The 21,710-nt window shown below is 37.3% G+C and overlaps 1 protein-coding gene across 4 annotated transcripts in view; it reads left to right on the top strand.

The window, feature by feature from the left end:
- LOC588060 (acyl-CoA dehydrogenase family member 10) overlaps positions 1-16,389 on the top strand; it is a 28,828-nt gene extending 12,439 nt beyond the window's left edge. For 3 of the 4 annotated variants that reach the window (XM_030992074.1, XM_030992075.1, XM_030992077.1), the window contains 12 exons: positions 264-445; positions 1,218-1,368; positions 3,000-3,148; positions 3,803-3,976; positions 5,319-5,510; positions 7,595-7,761; positions 8,233-8,373; positions 9,815-9,952; positions 11,438-11,776; positions 13,156-13,239; positions 14,375-14,518; positions 15,482-16,389. In XM_030992074.1, the coding sequence (XP_030847934.1) occupies positions 264-445; positions 1,218-1,368; positions 3,000-3,148; positions 3,803-3,976; positions 5,319-5,510; positions 7,595-7,761; positions 8,233-8,373; positions 9,815-9,952; positions 11,438-11,776; positions 13,156-13,239; positions 14,375-14,518; positions 15,482-15,706 (2,086 nt within the window). In that variant the 3' untranslated portion in view covers positions 15,707-16,389. Of the gene's footprint in view, positions 1-263; positions 446-1,217; positions 1,369-2,999; positions 3,149-3,802; positions 3,977-5,318; positions 5,511-7,594; positions 7,762-8,232; positions 8,374-9,814; positions 9,953-11,437; positions 11,876-13,155; positions 13,240-14,374; positions 14,519-15,481 lie in introns of those variants that run through there. The other variant, XM_030992076.1, reaches the window with a different exon arrangement.
- The last annotated feature ends 5,321 nt before the right edge of the window (positions 16,390-21,710 follow it).

Below are 21,710 nucleotides of genomic sequence, written 5' to 3'. Positions count from 1 at the left end.
CCTAAAAGTTAGAAAATCAGTCAAGCATACAGTCAATAAGCACTATTAATCAACTACAATATATGCCCTCTTCCTAAATTTACAAGTTCTGAAACAAGATACAATTGAGTCTGAAGATAGATTAGATGTCATAGATGCAAGGAATCGGTTGATTGACAGGTCCTGTTATGACATGTGAGGTTTTTTTTCAATCCTGAAGTTAAAACTGTGAAAGCAGCCAGATGTGGTAACAGCTAGTACGGTATCCTTTGATCTTTGTATAGTGTTATTGGAACCCCTTTCTATGTGATGGAATACGTAGCAGGAAGAGTGTTTGAAGACCCTACACTACCCGGCATGGAGGCATCAGAGAGACGAGACATCTACAAAGCCATGGTAGATGTGTTGTGTAAGATACACGACGTAGATGTAGCACAGGTGGGACTAGACAACTATGGCAAGCATGGTTAGTACCAATTTCCTTGACTGTTTCCAATTATCCTGGTATACATTATGCTTCACCTACACATGTGTGTGTCATTGATTGTAGATGTACATTTGTTGGATTTTTTAGTTAGAATTGTATTATTTATCCTATAAATTATATGCCAGTTATTAATCAAGTAACTATATCCCAATTGCACTTGTCTGCCTCCACTGCCAAATGTGGTGCAGAGGATTTTTGGAGCTGTTTTTCTGGACCAATTATTTACACACGAGAACTTGAGAACCATGTAATATAGTTCAACCACACTTGTTTAAGTACGCGTCATGAATTACATTGAAACATGTTTAGAAAGACTGCTCAGAGAAGACAAGAAATGTGTTTATAAGCAGATGTTTGTTATATACAAATTATTTTTGTATAGATTTTATTATGGATATTGTTCAAGTGATACAAATTATGCATTCCTTGTAGACAGGTGGTCTTCATGTAGATTTCATAACTAAAATGTGTTTCTGTGAATTAGCATGGTAGGATCTGAATCAATTGGGTTCGATTTTTTTTTATTTTTTTTAATAGACATGTATCGCAGAATGAAGTAAATTGCACATGTGAAATAAATATTACAAATTTCAATTGAATGATTTTACTGTAACTGCTACCAGCAACCAGTGAAAGTAACCAATATACTCTCTTGATAGTGCCTTTTCAAAGAAAATGTATAGAAGAAAAATATGATATATACTTTGTATGAAATCTGGAATTTATATCTAAGAGATTTTCTTTGTGACAGGTCAGTATGTTGCTAGACAAGTGAAGACATGGTCTAAGCAGTACATCGCTAGTAAAACCCATGAAATTGAGTCTATGAATAAACTCATGGAATGGTTGCCTCAACATGCTCCAAAATCAGATGACACAACTGTTGTTCATGGGGATTTCAGGTAAGTAGACCACGGCCACGACCACGGCCACGACCACGACCATGACCACGGCCTCGACCACGGCCTTGTTTACGTATATACCATGCACTGTACCAGCTAGAAACCAACAAAATTTAGGCGACGTACCTGGTTTTGAGTTTTGAGGAAGAGAACAAACAAAAAAGAAAGAAATCCTACCGACCGTCCCAGGTTCTGGCACCTAAAGGGCAATACAGCATCTTTTTCTTTTAGGCCTCGCATTTATTAGATATTTTAATTAACACGCAGTGAAAACTATGTATGTATATATGCTGACAGGAGAGCCCCCCAAAAAAGTCTTTGTAGGCAGGTGGTCCTATATGTCCAGGTTTCTTAAGTACCATATTTGCCGGTGATAAGGCCGCAACGCCGCATAGGCCGCACCCCAACTTTGACATTTCAAAGAGGGAACAAAAAGAAGAAGAAAAAAACGGGGAAAAAAAACAGACAAAATAATCGTAATTTTCTTGTAGAACACTATTTTTTACAAAGTGATACCAAATTCATCAATATTCTTATAAATTACCGGAAGTTTAGCTAAAAATGATCGCAGGCAGATTTGGTGTCCGATATAAACCCCTACCACAATGTATGGTGTAATGCACAATTGCATGAAATGGATACAAAATGGCGACTTTTGAGTGCTGGATGTGCAATTGCGTTCGCGGCAGCTCCGTAACGGTCCCTTCTTTTACTTTTGCAAATTGCAATGCATTGGCACGAACTTAGATCAAGATCTATCGGCAGATGTTGTTTTAGGAATTTTTTTTTTGTCTTCATGTCAACAGTGCAAGATAAAATTGTTGGTAAGATGTGTGGAAATTTCCTGTACCATAGTGGTATAGTTATTGTAGTCCCATGTACAAATTCATGCTGTTTTTTCATGGTTTTGACTCTTTCGCCACAAAGGCGGCACCCGACTTTTTGATATTTTCTCTTCCAAAAATACTGCGGCCATTAGCAAATACGGTATAGGTTTCAGGGAACGCTATTCAATGAAAACCAAAGATGTCTTTTTATGTGGTCACAAAAGCATGTTTCACTGTATTTTGACAATATTGATATTAAACTACCGACATGTTACAGGTAAGAAGCTGGAGTGACATCATTTATCATTCTTTTATTGATTCATTCATTCAAGAGGGGATAGGGGCTGATCAATTAAAACTATTTCTGAAAGTTGAGACTTGTGACCAATTATCATACTGGTGTTGAGCCTGGATGTTGAAATATGCTATCCAAAATATCAATGAACCCTGTGGTTTACTTCTCTATGTATATATATTTTCTTGTATCATCTGGGGGGTGTTTCACAAAGATCCTTAGTAGAACTTAACACTAAGTTGGACTAAAGAATTATGGACAGCCATTGGAGCCTTAAAATTAAATATATTCAAAAGCAGAAATTCAAGTATTTTAGACTTTTTATGAATTCCACATCCAGAACATGAAGTCTCCTTGATGATAGAAAATATGAATTATTTGAATCAACATTTTATGCCTTTCAAAATAACTTTTACAAAATATTTTTAAAGATGCTAATGGCTTTCCATAATTTTTAAGTCCAACTTAGAGATAAGTTTAACTTAGGATCTTTGTGAAACACCCCCCAGGCTAGATAACTTGATATTTCATCCGGAGAAGCCAGAAGTCCTAGCCATCTTGGACTGGGAACTCTCAACGCTTGGTGATCCTTTCTCGGACCTTGCTTATAGCTGTCTGCCATATTTCATGTCCAGTGGTGAATCACCACTGTTCAAAGGTAAATAGTCAGTCAGACGCACTATTTTGAATGCACATTATTGGTGTCATTTAGTAAAGCAAAAAGCAGCCCAAACGACTGTGCGACTCAACTTTATATTCATAACTGCAAACCAGTTTTATAAAACAAATAGTTCATGTTTTTGAGCACGTGCATAAGTAATGTCAGTACACTTGGCTAACTCATTTACGTCAGATAAAGAACTTGACAAATCTCATTCATTTTCTGATTGTGACTTGCCCTGTGTGCAGGGCATATTCACTAATGCACTCACAAACAAGAAATATTTGTTTATTGACTCACTTCCAGGGAATAAAATGCTGCTATCTCTCTCTCTCTCTCTCTCTCTCTCTCTCTCTCTCTCTCTCAGAATGAATGAATAGTTTTTGTGAACTTGCATAAATGCTTTAATGTCCTGTAATTGTACCTGCCTCCCTTCTCAGCTAATCTAAGTACATTAGCTTTCGCATCCTACCGGGTACCCATTCACATCACCTGGGTGGAGAGTGGCAAATGTAGATCAATGTCTTGCCAAAGGACATTAGTGCCGCGGTGGGACTTGAACCGTGGACTTTGTGATCCACAGTCCGGTGACATATCCACTCGTCCACGACACCTCTACCCTTCTATCAACCATTTATTCTTTATGCTTAGGTTTCAAAGGGTTGGACATTGATGCGTTGGGTATACCTGCTTTGGAAGATCTCACAGCCTTGTATTATGAGAAGAGAGGCCTTAAACCGATCGATAATCTTCAGTTCTATATGGCTTTCAGTTACTTCAGGATTGCAGCTATTCTTCAGGGGGTCTACAAACGTTCCCTACAAGGTCAGAAAAAACACAACCAGGTTACCTTTACAAAGTAATGTCATTTTAACTATTTGGATACATTTTGTACACTTTGGGAACCAATCAATAGTGTGACGTTTTTGCGGAATGTCTATTATTTTGGTTGGTTATTATTTTTATGCCTCCGTTACGAAGTAGCCAGAGGCATTATGTTTTCGGGTTGTCCGTCAAGAACCGATTGATAGATTCCAGGCAAACTTATGTCATGTATGTATCTTGCAGAGCCAATGAATTGATTAGATTTTGGGGTCACAGGGTCAAAGGTCACAGCACTCATTATGCATACATGCCAACCGTTCCGATTTTAACGGAACTGTTCCGTTTTTGAAGTTTTTATAGTAACTAGACTTAAATGCATCATTCTGCCTGAGTGGCTAATTAAATCTATGTCTATTATCTGCTCTGCCTCTGCCAAGGATAAATTAAAATGTGGAATTCACTTCAATCACTTTTTTGTTTGGTATGACACAAAAATTACCCATAAACTTGGGTTGAATTTTAGGAGAAATGGTCCCTAAAATAGGCTCAGATTGCACCAGAGAGCATCTGGAAACCCAGAGCTTCCAGGGCCCTAAAGCGGGCCCTGGACCCCGGCTAAAAGGACTTCGCGCTCGTGATGTGCGCTTCGCGCACATAGTGTACAGATTTCTGATTTTCAAATGTTGGCATGTATGCATTATGTAGGCAAAAATAACTTGTGATCGTGTTATCCCAAGAATCGATTGATGGCCATGTATGTATCTTGCAGAGCCAATGAACCGATCAGATTTGGGGGTCATGAGGTCAAAGGTCATGGGGCTCATTATATATGCAAAAGTAGCTTGTGATCGTATTATTATTAAAACTGATGGACAATTTACCGAAGTTCCATCTAGTTTGAGTCATATATAAGATAGTGTACCAATCATTAGGAATGCTAATTCTATATCCTAGATGTCAAAGTCAATAAATATCCAATCAGGATGCTTCCCCCATCATCTGCACTATATTTTACATATTAAATATTTTTTGCGAAAGAAGATAATATATTTATTTAATAGTTCATTATTTAGTGTGTGTTGTGATGATTATCTTCCTCTAATTCAGACTTATTATAATTTTTTTTATTTTTTTAAACTGAATTTCCTCTTAAATGAAAAAATTAACAAGGTTTTCACTGTCTGTTTGAGAGAAAACATATTTATATAACCACTTAGTTCATTATTAAGTATGTGTTGTGATGCTTTTCTTCCTCTATTTCAGACTTTTTATAAATGATTTTTTTTTTTTAACTGAATATTCTCTTAAATGAAGAAATTAACAAGGGTTTCACTATCTTTAGGTCAGTCCGCTTCAGGCAAAGCTAAATCTATGGGAGCATTAGCTGAACAAATTTCTGATTTGGGTTGGTCACTCGCCAGTCAAGCTCAGGGTTTGAAAGGAAGCGGGAACATGTCCTCTCGAAGCTTCTCTACTATGGCTGCTCATCATAGTGTACCTGTTAGACATTACTCACAGGCAGCAAGACAATCAGGTATGAACATTTACCCACCTTCATATCTTCATTCTTAATATGAATATCTTAAAGGTAAACACCAGTTATGGTCATGCGATTGCATTTTGAGAGAAACGTTGTGGAATTGATCAGAAGGGGTTGATCATCTAGCATATAAGTATTGGTGTGTACTGCAAGGTTCTGGAATCATCAAAGTGATAAGAAATATGGCCAAGTCTTCGTAAAGTTACAAGCACTGTACACAGAAAGATGTATATGGGACTATACGCACACGTGCGCGACACATGCTTTTATCTCTCACAGACCATGTAGATAAACTAATATACCAAATATATCAATTAGTAGTAGATCTAGGCGCTTTCACATGATTGGTAATAAGAGCTTCCATTTCATTTTTTGAAATTGGGGGCGTTTCCAATACTGGTCTTTACCTTTGATATGAATATCTTAATAACACCCTCCAATTATATACGCCATCTTGTAATCTTCGCTCAGCAGTCGACACATGTAAACTTATCACTCCCAAATTCAGACTCTTGATGTTTTGCAGTAGCTGCACCAAAGATTTGGAACAGCATCCCTCTTTCCATAAGGGAAACTACCTGTCTTGCCAACTTCAAAAGATCCCTCAAAACTTACCCTTTTCCCCAGTGATCTATGTGATCTACTCCCTGTGAGACTGTACATTTTTTGTCCTCTTTTCATATATTTGTATTTGTAAGCATCATGATCCTTATTGTTTTTAGCACTCCGAAATATTTGATATTATTATTATTATTATTATTATTATTATTCCTTCATCATCCTCCACTTGCCAATTTTGTTTCTTTTCATTTTCAGTTTTAGGTTGTTGTTTTTAAAGTTTGTCTTTCTTGTAAACAATAGATATACCATACTTACAGGAACCAAAACCTTCATACTAATTTACTTTTATTGTAAAGTTTAAAAGATTTGAATAAAATCAGTGAAAATTTGAACAAAATCGGGCAAGGAATGAGGAAGTTATAGTTTTTTAAATGACTAGTCACCAGAGGGCAGTATTCAATTTGATGACATTTAAGCTAGGGTGGTGTCATGACACATGAAGGGTGTACCTTTGCAGTGCTGTTGTCACATATATGTGACAAATACACTTATCTTCACTCACAATTAGCTTTATCAAGAAATATGTCTAGTGATAATTTTATATCAATATTTAGGGCATGAATCAAGTTTTCTAAATATCTGAAAACTGTTATATACTACCAACGACAATTTTAGAGAAAATTAGCAGTTTATCTGCACAATCTTTTCTCACTTTAACATTGATCAATAGTAAACAAATGGGAACCAGGAATGAAAATGACCTAAAGGAAACTTTCATTTCACAAAACTTTTCTTTTTTTTCTTTTCTGAAACACACCATTTTCTGGTGTTAACTGGTGTTATTGGTGGTTATTTTACCTGACTGCTAAGAAAGCATAAATGCTTGTAAGCAACCAGACGGTCGACAGCTTAAGGTCCTCTCCAAGGGACCTGGTAATGAGGATTAATGCCTTACCAAAGGGCACTAGCGCATCGACTTGGTTTCGAACCCGGGTCACCGGATCACGAGACCACTGCTCTACCGACTGAGCTATCCATTTTAAAGCCATTTGAAAAGTAGGCAAAGTTTGCGTTTGAGGAAAATCTAGGAACAAGCAAGACCTCAGTGTTGTCACTGGAACATTTAATATACCTTGAATATACCTTGAAGGCCACACCACTCTATCGTGGTGATGAACATCCAGCAGATAGTGTGGTGTGGCAGGGTTAAGGAGGTCCCGTGGGACCCATTAAAAATCCAGGTTGGATAGTTGGCTTTTGAAGCTGAGGAGTGTGGGTGCATCAATGGCAGTTTGTGGCAGCTTGTTCAATTTGCTTACAACTCTCTGGCTATAGAAATTTGTCCTGATGTCAAGGCAGCTTCTTGTTTTGGCTAGCTTCATGGAACGGCCTCTTGTTCTTTCATAGTTAGCAAACTGAAAATAAATCTCGGGTTTGGATTTGTCGATTTGCGCCATTATCCTGTAAATTCGCAGTAGGTCTCCTCTCTAATAATGCATTCTTCTCTTCTTTTCCAGGTGGGTTTGCGTACACACCATCAGGATTGTCGGAGAGAGTGCAGGAACTACACGGTAAACTCCTAGACTTCATGGACAAACATGTCTATCCTGCAGAGCAAGAAATGGAAGAATACTATCTCCATGCAAATCATTGGAAGTCACACCCTCTGATGGAAGACCTGAAGGTAAAGTATATGACAAATTGAACACATGCATTTAAGGATGATTTCTGAGCCCTTTAAGGTGCTATGTCCCATTTGCAAGCCAACAAAATGAAAAGGTTAAATTCTAATGGCATTTGAAAGATAATACTAATTGAGAACTTCCCTAGAAAAAGGGGGGCTTGAAAATGTCTTAAAGTGGGAAAATAACGACTATTAGTTGTCGAATCGACTTAAGAGCTATAGAGCCAGTAAGTAATAGTCTGATTTTCAGACCATTGTACCGAATGGTTGTACGTTTTATGCTGCGCAAAGATTCAATCAGTTTCATTTTGGCCATTACAAGAAGTGGGTTATTGATGTAGACAAATGCTCATGTACCCTTTACAGCTCATTTTATGAATGTATTACCAAAGAAGAAGAAAAGCCGGTCAGTCACTCAATAGTGTCTAACAGCGAAGTCTAGCAATGGTTATCTTTGTTTTTTCTGTACAGAGTAAAGCTAAATCAGAAGGGTTATGGAACCTGTTTCTTCCCGTTGAGTCTGATCCAGGACTCAAGTATGGAGCTGGTTTAACCAACCTAGAGTATGCCCATCTGTGTGAGATCATGGGACGTTGTCTCTATGCACCAGAAGTAAGAGTATATCTATCTATCTATCTATCCAGCTATCTAAGTATCTTTTCCCTTTCATCCTATCTTCTGTCATTGTGATGTACTCTTGCAGTTTTAGTCCACTCAAGTTCTTGACATTCTCTTCCCTGTCGATTCTGGGATTCCCTCTTGGTCTAGATCCTTCCACTCTTTAATCCAACACATTCTTTAAGAGCTGTGGTGCCTTTTAACATGACCAAAGTATTTGAATTTTCTCTCCTTAACTAATCCTACCAGTGCAATTTGTTTACCCCCAGCTATGTGCAATATCTCTTTGTTGGTTTTCATTCGTTTCCAGGATATTTTCATCATTCTTCTGTAAATCCACATTTTAAGAGTATATATAGTGATAATATTTTGCATGTAAAAGATGAAAGATACATGACAAAAGACCATAGGTCAAATATGATATAAGCCTTGCCACAATCAGAAAACCAGATAAGTACAGGTATCTCTGAGTTATAGCTCATACCATGGTCACACTGCCCAGCTGATTCCAAACCTCTCACCCAACAAAATCCAGGATATTTAGGATGATAATAAAATAATAATAATATGGTTATTTATACAGCGCCGGTATCCGCCAGGTTCTGACGCTCATGGCGCTTTACACATACTACCCTGGTCGTAGCTGAGCTGCCAAAGTAACTAGCGCTCAAGCATATCAGGTACCCATTTACACCTGGGTGGAGAGTGGCAAATGTAGATTAACGTCTTGCCAAAGGACATTAGTGCTGCGGCGGGACTTGAACCCCGTACCTTGTGATCTGCAGTCGGGTAACTTATCCACTCGTCCACTCGTCCACAACACCTCTTTAGTTCCAGCTAGAAGAGGCCTATTCTAAGCTGTTTGGTTGTTTTGTGACGGTCCCATTCGTTACCAAGTTTTGAGGAGTTGTGAACATTCTTTTGCATCATATATATCAATTCACTTCACTTTGAGTGTGATCCGTGTTCTCTTAGGGCTGTTAACTTCATACAATCATATAGTCAATTCTTAGATGTGATTGATAGTGGACGCATTACCGGTAGCTTGGACTTGCCCCACCGCTGGCATAGAATACTTGGAATGCATTTGTTCTAGGGTTATACCCCTTCGTAGCTTTGTGCATTTTTTATAACTATTAAACATGCAGTTGTTTTATTTCAATAAATGATTATATCTTCACATTTTTAATTTTTTTTTTACATGAATGCTAAGAAAGCATGTGTATGCCTGTAAGTAAACAATCGGGTGACTGACAACTTTAAGTCCTCTCCAAGGGACTTGGTAATGAGGATTGATGCTCTACCACTGAGCCAGTGCATCGTCTTTGTCCATTTAAATCTTTTCTATCAGAAACTGGATACATGGACGCTTTTGCTAGGTATGCCACGGAGTAACACAAAGACTTTTTGATGTGTGTTTGTGATCCCTATGTAGATCTTCAACTGTAGCGCACCTGATACTGGTAACATGGAGGTACTTGCCAGGTATGGTACTGAGGAACAAAAGGATCAATGGTTGAAACCTCTCCTGGCCGGTGAGATCAGATCCTGCTTTGGAATGACTGAACCGCATGTAAGTCGGTCCCTATTAATTCCAAAATTACTTAACATTATAAATGTATTACAAAATGGTAGTCAGGAGACATGTAAAGAGTTGAAAAGAATACATAAAATGATTATGCACTGTTATTTTAAATTAAATATATGGTAAAAGATGAAGAAGAAGACATTTATTTGGTCCTAGAAAGAGACTTTCCTACCAATGATAATGGCCTGTTTGGTGGTTGTATTGATAAATTTACATCATTTGATGTGATATGGTAAGAAATAAAGAAGATGCTTAATAAATTATGTCAAATCTTGCAGTAGGCCTACACAATTTAAAAGTTTGTGAAGGAAAAGGGCATGTTTATATAAAGCTATGGACTTTATGCTGCATTATTGTAGAGCGCTTAGAGACTTCTGACAAAGTAAGTGTTAGGCGCTATATAAGCACTGTAATTATTTTTATTACTGAATGCAGTGGGAAATACACAGGTTGTTTACTATACAGGCCTGATAAAAACCCGATTTAAATTGGTTTCCAGATTTTTCCCTGATTTTTCTCCGATTTTTTTTTTCTTCCCGATTAAAAAAAAAAAATTTACCAGATTTTTTTCTTTCCCTATTTTATCCTGATTTTCCCGATTTCTCCTTAATTTTCTCTTCTCTTCCTTATTTTGTTCCCAATTTTCTTACTCGAAAGGGGGGAATGTTGTTAGATGCCATTTTTTCGCCACAAATTCTCTTCTTTTTTTTACTCAAGGGGGGCATGGTTGAGGGGAATACAAAAAACCTATTTTTGATGTACACACAGTATCCCCAAAATGATGTTACTTTTTTTTTTTCCAGTTTTGTAATCAGTGTCTTGTGATTTTCTTCTATAATACATATGGTATGCTGGTGAGCACTGTCTACCCAAAACAAAGGGAGTTTCTAATGTATAACTTTAATTAATCTAGAGAGAAGGGAACTATCTGTCTTAAATATTCCTTTAGATCCATTCATGTTTCATTCTGAGGGCTGATAATATTTATTCCTTTCTGCCTCAAAATTGCCACATTGATGCATTTTTGTGCCTAATTTTACAATTTGGTTTGATATTGTGATATCTGGATATAATGAACCGTCAAAACAAATACTCTTAAAATTGTATACACATACTTTCTATGGCAAATTATGATCATTTATTGTGTTTATATACGGTAATCATGATTATATAATTACGATGTACTTGTACATCATAGTCCTGTTGGGGGGGGGGGGTATGAATGTGGTGACTGACTTTTCTTTTAATTTCCATTAATTCTGATTTCATAATTATGATGTACTTGTACATCATAGTCCTGTTGGGGGGAGGTGTTGGGTTATGAATGTAGTGACTGACTTTTAATTTTCATTAATTCATCCCTGAGACACTTTTTAGAAGTCTTTTGAAGTCAAATTTTAATGTTCAGTTCAATTCATTTTAGCTAAAATCAATTCATCTTTCAATCTTAAACCATCTCTTGTCGTTCAGGTTGCCTCTTCTGATGCTACCAATATATCAGCTCAGATCGATATCGATGGAGATGAGTTGGTTCTCAACGGACGTAAATGGTGGACCTCAGGAGCAATGAATCCACACTGTAAGGTGTGCATCTTCATGGGCAAGTCGGACACATCAGCCAGCCGTCACCAACAGCAGTCCATGGTACTGGTTCCTATGGAGGCAGCAGGAGTGACCATAGTACGACCCTTGTCAGTGTTTGGGTTCTATGATAGGCCTGAAGGGCATGCAGAGGTAGCCTTTGATAACGTCAGGGTTCCTGCAGGGAACATGATCTTGGGAGCAGGGCGAGGATTTGAAATTGCTCAGGTGAGTAGTGCACCGATCTGGGTGTGATATACAAATAATACACAGCAGTGAGGGCATTAGTAAGAATAACCGACACAAGGTACCTTTGGAACAGTCTAACATGCCTGAGGCGAAAGCCGGGGGTGTTTAGACTGTTTTGAAGGTACTGAGTGAGGGTAATTTTACTAATGATTAAACAAAATGATGTGTATTATTTGTTTTATAAGATTATGTTTTATTTGTTTTATAAAATGATGTTATATAACATGATTTTACTAATGACCAGTCATTAGCATTTGATAATGACCGTCATTATCAAAATTACGCATCAGGCAAAATAAATGCCTGGTCACGTGTACACTCTCAACCAATCATTTGATTAGCATCCACATCATCATCTTATAATATTCTTTAACTGTGGTCTATTTCAATGAAGACTTTCAAATCAATACAAAATTTCACTAGAGAAAGCCTCCTGAGAAACACATCGTAAATCATGTATTAATGTCGTGGGTTATATCATTTTATGTGTATTCATCCACTGACTGGAGGATCTTTCTCCATTCTTCAATTGGTTTACCAAATTGTCTGGTTGGTTATTCTAGCAAGGTCATGAAATACAGTCCTGTATAAGCTCATATTTTTGCGTACAAAACTTTTGGGAATGGCAGGCTAAGAGACATTTTCGCAATTCGTTGCTTTTGCGAAGAGCACACAGTAGAATTAATGAATGGGCATGAAGTATTCAAAAACTTTCTTACGTCAACACATACACACACAAACACAGACTCGGTCACATAAGTACACACACATGTTTAGGCAGCCCATCGCATCACATACAGCTAGCCAAGTACCGTAACAGTATGAGGATAATGTGCGTGCTTCGTGCAAGCTGTGCAATATACGAACGGAGAGATAAGGAATTACGCGCGGGGCGGGAGGCAACAGCATTGCATTACGAACATAAGATAGTTACTAGTAGCTAGCAATCAAGAGGACGCAAGCACATAATTCGATGATATTTTCGCGCTCCGGAATGATGAGGTGCCAAAATTTTCATGTGTTGATAAATTCACGACACGATAATATGCAATTTGCAATATTTGTGAAAATAAAACCCTCACTAAAAAGCTTATACAATAGTTTTCATTATTATATATGTGAATGACAGGAAATCTTGTTTTAATATTCTGTCACATAGTACATAGTATCAGCATACATTGACAAGAAACATATTTATTTTAGTAGAGGTGCTGTCTTGTATGTGCGTGGTAGATAGGTCATAGACCTACTTCTAATAAATACTATAAGGTTGAGCAGTATTCTTTAAAAGAAGTTAATTCCTCCAGTTATACATATCTATTCAATTCTTGTTCACTTTTTTTTGTGTGTGTTTAAAGGGTCGTCTTGGACCAGGTCGTATACATCATTGTATGAGATTGGTTGGAATGGCAGAGAGGTCTTTAGAACTCATGATACATAGGGTAAGTGTTCATAGATCTCATCAGACTAAATCACTCTTCTTTATAGTCACTTTGTATAGTCATAATATTCATTCTGTCTGATTGTAAGTTGGTGTTTAAATACCACAATGCCCTGATATGTAATATCTTAAAGGCCCACTGCACTACTTGTAGCTAATTGCGCCCTCGATATAACAAACAAAGCCTAATCGGTGACCATTGGTCCCCCATGATCCTCTTTTTCTTATGTTAATTGAGAGCTGAGTTGATGTGATAACCACCTGTCCAGCGACCTTGCAGGGCGGTCTAATCCCTCCTGTAAACTAGTACAGATAAGCTTTAAGACCCTACGTGTTTTATCATTTACCCTTTGCAGATATCAACCAAGTAGCCTTTGATAAGACTCTACCTATTCATATCAGTTACCTGTTATAAGTATTGAACCAATAGCCATTGATAAAATTCTACCTTTTTTTAACCCTTGGACTACTAAATTCTCCCATTCCCATAGGCTCATTAACGGAATTACCCTATTCCGGTAGGCAGTGGGTTAGCCGTTACCTGCTCTATGTTGTTGTTGTTAAATCTATTGACTCTTCCATGCAATGGCCAGCAGATCCTGCCCAAGAACTTAAATATTCTTTGTTTCTGAATAATAATGGCTAAAGTGATCAGGAACATGAAAAGTGAAGTGTATACCCATACAAGTTCTTCTATGCTTAAACCATCAACCAAAGCTTTATAAAATAAAAAAAAAAGTCTCTTGAATGTTTGTACCAGTATGTGACAATTCTCTTGACAAAATGATGGTACAGAAAGGATTAATTAGCCTAAGCCGGACTGTCGATCACAGGGTCCGCGGTTCAAATCCCGCTGCGGCACTAATGTCCTTTGGCAAGACATTGATCTACATTTGCCACACTCCACCCAGGTGAAGTAAATGGGGACCGGCAGGAAGGAATTCCTTGAATGCTGTGAGCACCAAAATCGGTAGCCTAGCAGAGCCGGGGTAATATTGGAGCACTTTGAGCACCTTGCAGGGTGGATATGTGCGCTATATAAATATCCAATATTATTATATTATTATTATTAAGCATTCAATTTGTAATATTTTACCACATTATATTTAGTAATATATATCTGTTACTCTTTGCAGGTATTGAATCGAGTAGCGTTTGGTAAGACTCTAGCTGAACAGGGTGTCATCCAAGAAGATATAGCTGAATCAAGGATAGAGATTGAACAAGCTAGACTACTCACTCTCAAAGCAGCTCATTTGATGGATACTGTAGGAAATAAGGTAACAGTCTTCATATTCAAATCACTATGTAATTATGGATGCATACCTGCCAACCCTTACAAATAATCCAGAATATTCCTTTTTTTCTGGATTTCTAGGAATTTTTTATTATTTTTATTTTTTATTTTTTTGTTGTGCTAAAGCCAAATTAAGCTTGTTTTATCATGTGCCGCGATTTGAGAGTTGACGTATTGTGTGCGTTGAATGATTGTATTCCCCTTTTGGTACAGATTTACCGCGTATTGCCAGTTACACTGCCGCTGCAAGTGCGATTTCCTTTTTTTTTTTAAGGCATACCGTGCTAAAAATTCCTAATACTTATTTTCAAATGTTGGCAGGTATGTGGATGTAGATGTGTGTATTCTTAATAATTCTCAAGAATCTGATATCTTCCCTTCATCTCCAACAGAGTTTTCATTGCACAGTTGAACTTCATTATAGCAAGCTCCTGTGGACCAATAGAATTACCTCTATATCGTAACCTAGTTGTATCATGGATAAATACAATAGAAATTAAGATAAGAGAATAGCAAAATTGCTTTGTTACAATGAGCATTTGTTTTAACTATGTCCTTTACTAACAGAATTAACTGTTTCTTTGAATATATCACAGCTGCTGAACTTAAATTCTGCATATTGCAAAAATACATTCCCATCCTGATTATTTTATTTGAACAATCTGCGCACAATAAGAAACGTCTTCCATGATTAACGTGGGACTGCACTACTTGTAGCTACTTGCGCCCTCTACATAGCATACAATGCCTAAGTGGTACCTGTTGATCCCCCATGATCCCCTTTTTCTTATGTTAAGTGAGAGCTGATTTGATGAGATAACCACCTGTCAGTGACCACGCAGGGAGGTCTTATCCCTCCTGGCCAAACTAGTGCAGACAGGCTTTAATACATGAGGATGTATTTGACCTGTTTAATGATGAAGGCTTTCTTATGTTTTGTTACTAGAGAGCTGCAGCAGAGATAGCCATGATCAAGGTAGTAGCCCCTAATATGGCTCTGAGGGTGGTAGATCGTGCCATGCAAGCACATGGAGGAGCAAGCGTATGTTCAGACTTCCCCTTGTCCCATTTCTACGCTGGAGCTCGTTCCTTGAGGCTGGCTGATGGTCCAGATGAGGTGCATCGTCAGGCTATAGCTAGGATGGAGCTTAAGAAGGCTAGACCTACCTAGTCCAACTTATCCCGCACAGGTACAGAACAACATCTGAAATAAAACCAAATCATGCAATAGAGAAAGGAGAATTTCATAGAGTTTATAGGAATTATGGAAATGAATCTTAATCTAAATGGTATAAAATACTGAATATTTGAATGACTTTTCTGAGATTCATTCAGATATTGGATCTTGATCAAATCATGCGATGGTCTTTGGACTTCAATTAATTTATTGATTTATGTCTATTTTCATAGTGAATGCGTTAACTGTAGTATAATTTTTTTCATGGATATGGCTTTCATCTTCAGTCAAGTTATACTGTGTATGTCAACCTCTGATGTGCCTTTAACTCATAGCCTGCCATAAGGCTGCATGCACGCTATCGTTATAGTGCTTTGTATATGCGAGAGAGCCATCGCTTGAGTGCCATGTGCGTGCAATGCAGCATTCGTAATAGCAGTTATTGTTCATGCTCATTGGACTGTGCTGTGTATTTTGCACTCGCTATTCATAGAACTGTCGTGTTAATCAGATTATCTCCAAAACAACCTGGCACGGGGGGATTTGGGGCTTGGCACAATGGGGATTAGTCCTGTGGCATGATTAGAGTTAAAATCATTTGGGGCGTGGTGGATGTTGCAGCTAAAGGCCACTCATATCTGCTTGAGAGTCTTGGCAGAGAAGCATTGTTTTAAAATGAGGAGAAAAATAAAAAAAGAATTGATATAGATAGTTTGCTCTCCCAAAGAGGGTGAATGTAAGTACTTGCCTTACCTGTACGCCTACTCATGCGATGTTGTTATTGTATCTTATGTCATCATGAAATTACATTTCTTGTAAAGAGTGTACAGAAATTGTTAGTATTAGTGCCGCTTCAGTAGTCTCTTTGAAGGCCCATTAAAGATGAATACATGTTAACCAATAGGCATAGTAACTAATCTGTATCAAAGTCCTTTCTAATGAGTTTAAGTAGCCACTATTTTAGTAGACTATATACAATGAAGGACTTTTAAAAGAGTTAAAATCATCACTGCCATTAGTCAGTATTGAAAATATATCCAAAGACTTAGATTAAGGCCACAATTAACAAAGAAGGTGTTAATGAAAAAACACTAGATCACTGTTTTACTTATATGTGTAAACTCCCATTCATTGGACATGAGGCATTACATATAATCAACTTACACAGGATTGAAGATAAAGTTGAGTTTTGGTCATGCGATTGCATTGTGAAAGAAACGTTGTGGAATCGATCAGAAAAGGTTGATCATCTAGCATATAAGTATTGGTGTGTACTGCAAGGTTCTGGAATCATCAACATGATAAGAAATTTGGCCCGGTCTTGGTAAAGTTCCAAGCACTGTACACAGAAAGATGTATATACACAAACATGTGGCATAAAAATCCATCCCAATTTTTATTTAAAAATTTTTAGGCCATCAAAGAGCCATGCTTTTCAGGGAACATTTTTTATCTGATGTTACTCCACACTTGCATAATACAATGATAGCGCTCACAAATTATTTTTCACCTCTTCCCAGAACTCAACCTTCTCTTTTAACCATAGCGTAGATAAACCTTTGTGAAAATCTGGGAGGCGTTTCACAAAACTTGTCATCAGTGACAAATGACAGTTTTTGTTATAAGCTACTAAAATCCTTGCTTCTGATTGGTTATCAGCAGATTTGTCACTGACATTTGTTGTTTGTCATTGAAAAAAAGGCTTTGTAAAACGGGTCCCTGGTCTTAGAATCTCAGAAACAAGACAGAAGTAAGATTGATTAGAACATTTAAATGAACTACCTGAGAGCTCAAATAGAAGTTTCTGCCTTCATAAACTCTAGCATACTTCAATATGATTTGTACATTGTATAATTCTCTATTCATTACAGCATTGTTTAAATACAGTGAACTCTCATAACTTGAAGTCAAATTTTCTCTAAGTTTGATAAATTTTGTTTACACACCATGCCACATGTGTTCATAAGTAAAATACTCCTTTTCGCGGTCCCTACAGGTTCTTCTGCAAAGTTAAACATTATTGAGTTGAGTGTCCACTTACTCTGTTTCATGCCACATTCAAATTGACACCGATTGTTCAAGGTATGTTATTACAATGTTTAAGCTTGAACATGCTGGTTTGAATCGGTTGGACATTCCCCAATGAGTAAACAAAAATTCAGAGACAAAAAGAAGCTATAAAACCAGCTGAGAGGACACAGTCACAAACGCATGTCAAGTGTTATGTAATCATTGATTTTGCTACACATTTCAAATGGTTATCAAATGCAATGAACATGTAAATCATATTCAAATGATTGGCTGAGAATGTACATTACAAATCATTAATGTTTATGACATATATCATGACCACTCCATCATCTATTGCCTCAGGATTCAGACTGTTCCATAGTTATGTTGTATAGATGATCAGGGAAAAAAATACAAGGGGGCTCGGGGCGATTTAGCCCCCGAAATGCCCAAAAGAGCCCCTGAAAATCTTAAAAGAGCCCCCCAATTTTGCATAGAGTTCAATGCAAAACAAATTAAAGCATGTTATTTTCATGCAAGCAAATAATTTTTTCCCTGTAGACGATTCTTATTAATGCTCTCAGTGATGTGTTAAATTGTATCAATCACCAAAGAATTATTTGCTCTGTCTCCAATACGGGTTTCATATGGGTATACTATGTCCAGGTATGAGCTCCAAATATTATTTCTGTAAAAATGTTTTGCAAGTTTTTAATACACTCACATAATCTTTACATGCTCAGGTGAAATAGCTAGGGCCCACATGGAACCGAAGTACGACTTAGGATCTGTGTGAAGGGTTATGAGTTATTTTTTATTTTCTTCATACTCCATTAACCCGACTAATGTTTGGTAAAGCTTTTTGAAACTGATTTTATACATTCTAAGTGTACACAGATTCTTATGGGTAAAGTGGACGATTAAACTGGGATCTTGTGTAAATACCAAAACAACATCTTTAGATACGTGTTGTACACTTTCTAACACTTAATTCTAAATTTTAATTTTGTCAGCTGGTATGTTTTATCAATTAGTAGTGTTGATATCTCTCTTGAACAAGAGATATTACCTTGCTACAAAACTATGTAATGTTAATAACGCTGTGATCATGTAACTGTAGTGAATATCACTTTAATAGTAAGGTAATCGTGAACCATGGGATGTACACATACTTTAAACTCAGGAGAGAATTGTTTGCATATGAGATGATGATGACAAATTATGCTCAGAATTGATTATTATATTTTATGTTACTACTTGGTGTAAGACATGTTTTGTATGGTATGCAGACGATGACCAAATATTGTAAAATGTACATGTACTAGTATATGACATAATGTATGACGTGATTGAATATTCATGAAACTGATATCTCAGTCTTAATTTTTGTATTATATATTAATGCCATTTATATACCAAAAGGAAAGTTATATTTTGTCAGAGAATAAAGTTGTGACAGGTGATCAATATATAAAGAAAATTGAATAATGAACCTAAACTTGTGTCTAAGAACTTTTATCGCAGATAATCTAAGTGTAAAAGAAGAAAAACATGATCTCATCTAGACTTTGGACAAAAATCAACATTGGGTAATTTCAGTAGCCGTGTGCTTCACTGATTGAATTGTTCAATAATATATATATTTGTAAAGCGCTTTGAGAGGGCCTGTGGTCCTGAAAAGAGCTATATAAGAACGAACTATTATTATTATTATTAATGACATACTACAAGATAGGACAATTTTTTCTATAGTAAAAGAAGAGGGTACTGCTATTGCCCTTAGGTTGATTTGATAAAAAAAAGTTGATGTGATCATGTAAGAAGTAGTTAAGAGAGATAAAAGATGGATGATCGTTTGTTGAGATGGCCATACAAAAATCAAATGGAATATCCTCAGTGGCAGAATAAGTGAATGTACATTGACAAGAATAAGAGCGAAAGAGAGAGAGAGAGAGAGAGAGAGAGAGGGGGAGATAGATAGAGAAAGGGGCAGGGAGGGGGAAGGGGAAGCAAGGGACATAGATACAATGGAGAGGAGAAAGAATGAGATAGAGGGGGTAGAGAGAGCGACAAATGGAAGAGGGTTAGAGAGCAAGGATAGACTAGAGGGAATGAGAGATGGAAAACGGTGAGGGATAAAGGGTAGAGAGAGAGAGAAAAAGATTGGTAAGGGAGAGGGGGTAGAGAGAGAGAGAGAGAGGAGCGAGAGATAGAAAAGGGTGAGGGATAAGGGGTAGAGAGAGAGAAAAAGATTTTTAAGGGAGAGGTAGTAGAGAGAGCGAGAGATGGGAGAGGGTTAGGGAGAGAGGATAGACTAGAGGGAGTGAGAGATAGAAAACGATGAGGGATAAGGGGTAGAGAGAGATTTAAAAAAAAAAAGATTGGTAAAGGGAGAAGGGGTAGAGAGAGAGAGTTAGAGATGGGAAAGGATGAGGGAGTAGAGAGAGAGAGAGAGCGAGAGATGATGAAGGGATATGGGGTAGAGAGAGAGAGAGAGATAGTGTGAGTGAGATGGGAAAAGTCCAATCAGGGAGGTGAAAGAAAGGAGTGGAAACTCATGTAATTTATTTAAACGCATTCGTGATTTCTAAAGCGCAACAATGGGATGAGTAACATTCCACTGGCCTTTGAAATTCCATGCTCCGAGCCGCGCTTCCACTGCAGGGTATTTTGGAGGCCAGGCACCAGTTTCACATTTATTACAAAATTTCAGTGTAAGTTATAAACTTTATATGGGGACTGTATTGGAAAAAGCGCATCAAACAATGTTTTAAATTTAGTACTCTGCCTTTCCTATAATTTGTGTGCCAGAGTTGGTAAAAGAAAAATTATAGATCCTGACAAAAACTCAATATTTTAGGATAATGCGCTAATTTTCTGCATGTTTTAATGTTCCGTTATTTGATCCGTGATTTACAATCTTCGACAACTTTAAGTTTGCTAATGCGTTTTTTTTTCCACGTGTTTTTTGTATTTTTGCAGTTGGAAGAAAGGATGAAATTACACAAGTTTGTGTTTGTGCCAGAGTTGGTAAAAGAAAAATTATAGATCCTGACAAAAACTCAATATTTTAGGATAATGCGCTAATTTTCTGCATGTTTTAATGTTCCGTTATTTGATCCGTGATTTACAATCTTCGACAACTTTAAGTTTGCTAATGCGTTTTTTTTTCCACGTGTTTTTTGTATTTTTGCAGTTGGAAGAAAGGATGAAATTACACAAGTTTGTGTTCGCTTGTTTTACTCATTACACATTCAACAACTGATGAGAAATCATTGAAAGGGACAGCGAACAGTTGCTGTGATACCATTTTCTGATGAAGGAATTCTAAATCCTGAAATTTGATGCGCTCTTTTATCTCACCACCTGGTCATATCAACAGTTGCAGATGAGCGCATAACTTTTCGGCGGCCTGGAGCATGGGGTCAAAGGGAAGCAGCTTGATTCCACTCCTTTCTGTCACCTCCCTGGTCCAATCATGCCTTTTCCATCTATAGCGCCGTAACTTTTCCGATTTAGTGTGCGCCGGTCGGCCACGCCCCTCACTATTTCCAAACACTTGAACTGTTGTTTATTAAAATATAAAAAGCGTCAATGTAGGGTTGGACCTTATTTTAGCTCAACGGAGGTTAAAGGGGTTCGACATGCAGTAAACTCAGCACAATGTCAGGCAAGACAGGCATTGAGATGATAGAAAAAAAAAACCCATTCAAATAATGCCATTAGATGAATGTGCTGCACCAGACGCCATATCATGTGAAACCGTGTGTGAAACCGTGTGTGAAACACCCATATAAATTATGATGTATATGGGTGTTTCACACAACGATTTCTCAATGAAGCATTGTTCTAGATGAAGAAAATATATTCCGAACCTGCCCCATTTAACAACAAGTATATTATACGATGCACTGAGATTAAACCACAGACCGTCATATGCCTGCAATCAGTAGCGTACGCAGGGTTTATTCAAGGGAGGGGGGGGGGG

The sequence above is a fragment of the Strongylocentrotus purpuratus genome, unplaced genomic scaffold (genome assembly GCF_000002235.5).
Source record: "Strongylocentrotus purpuratus isolate Spur 01 unplaced genomic scaffold, Spur_5.0 spur5_scaffold_2, whole genome shotgun sequence".
NCBI lineage: Eukaryota > Metazoa > Echinodermata > Echinoidea > Camarodonta > Strongylocentrotidae > Strongylocentrotus > Strongylocentrotus purpuratus.
This window is presented reverse-complemented; position numbering and strand designations above follow the sequence as displayed.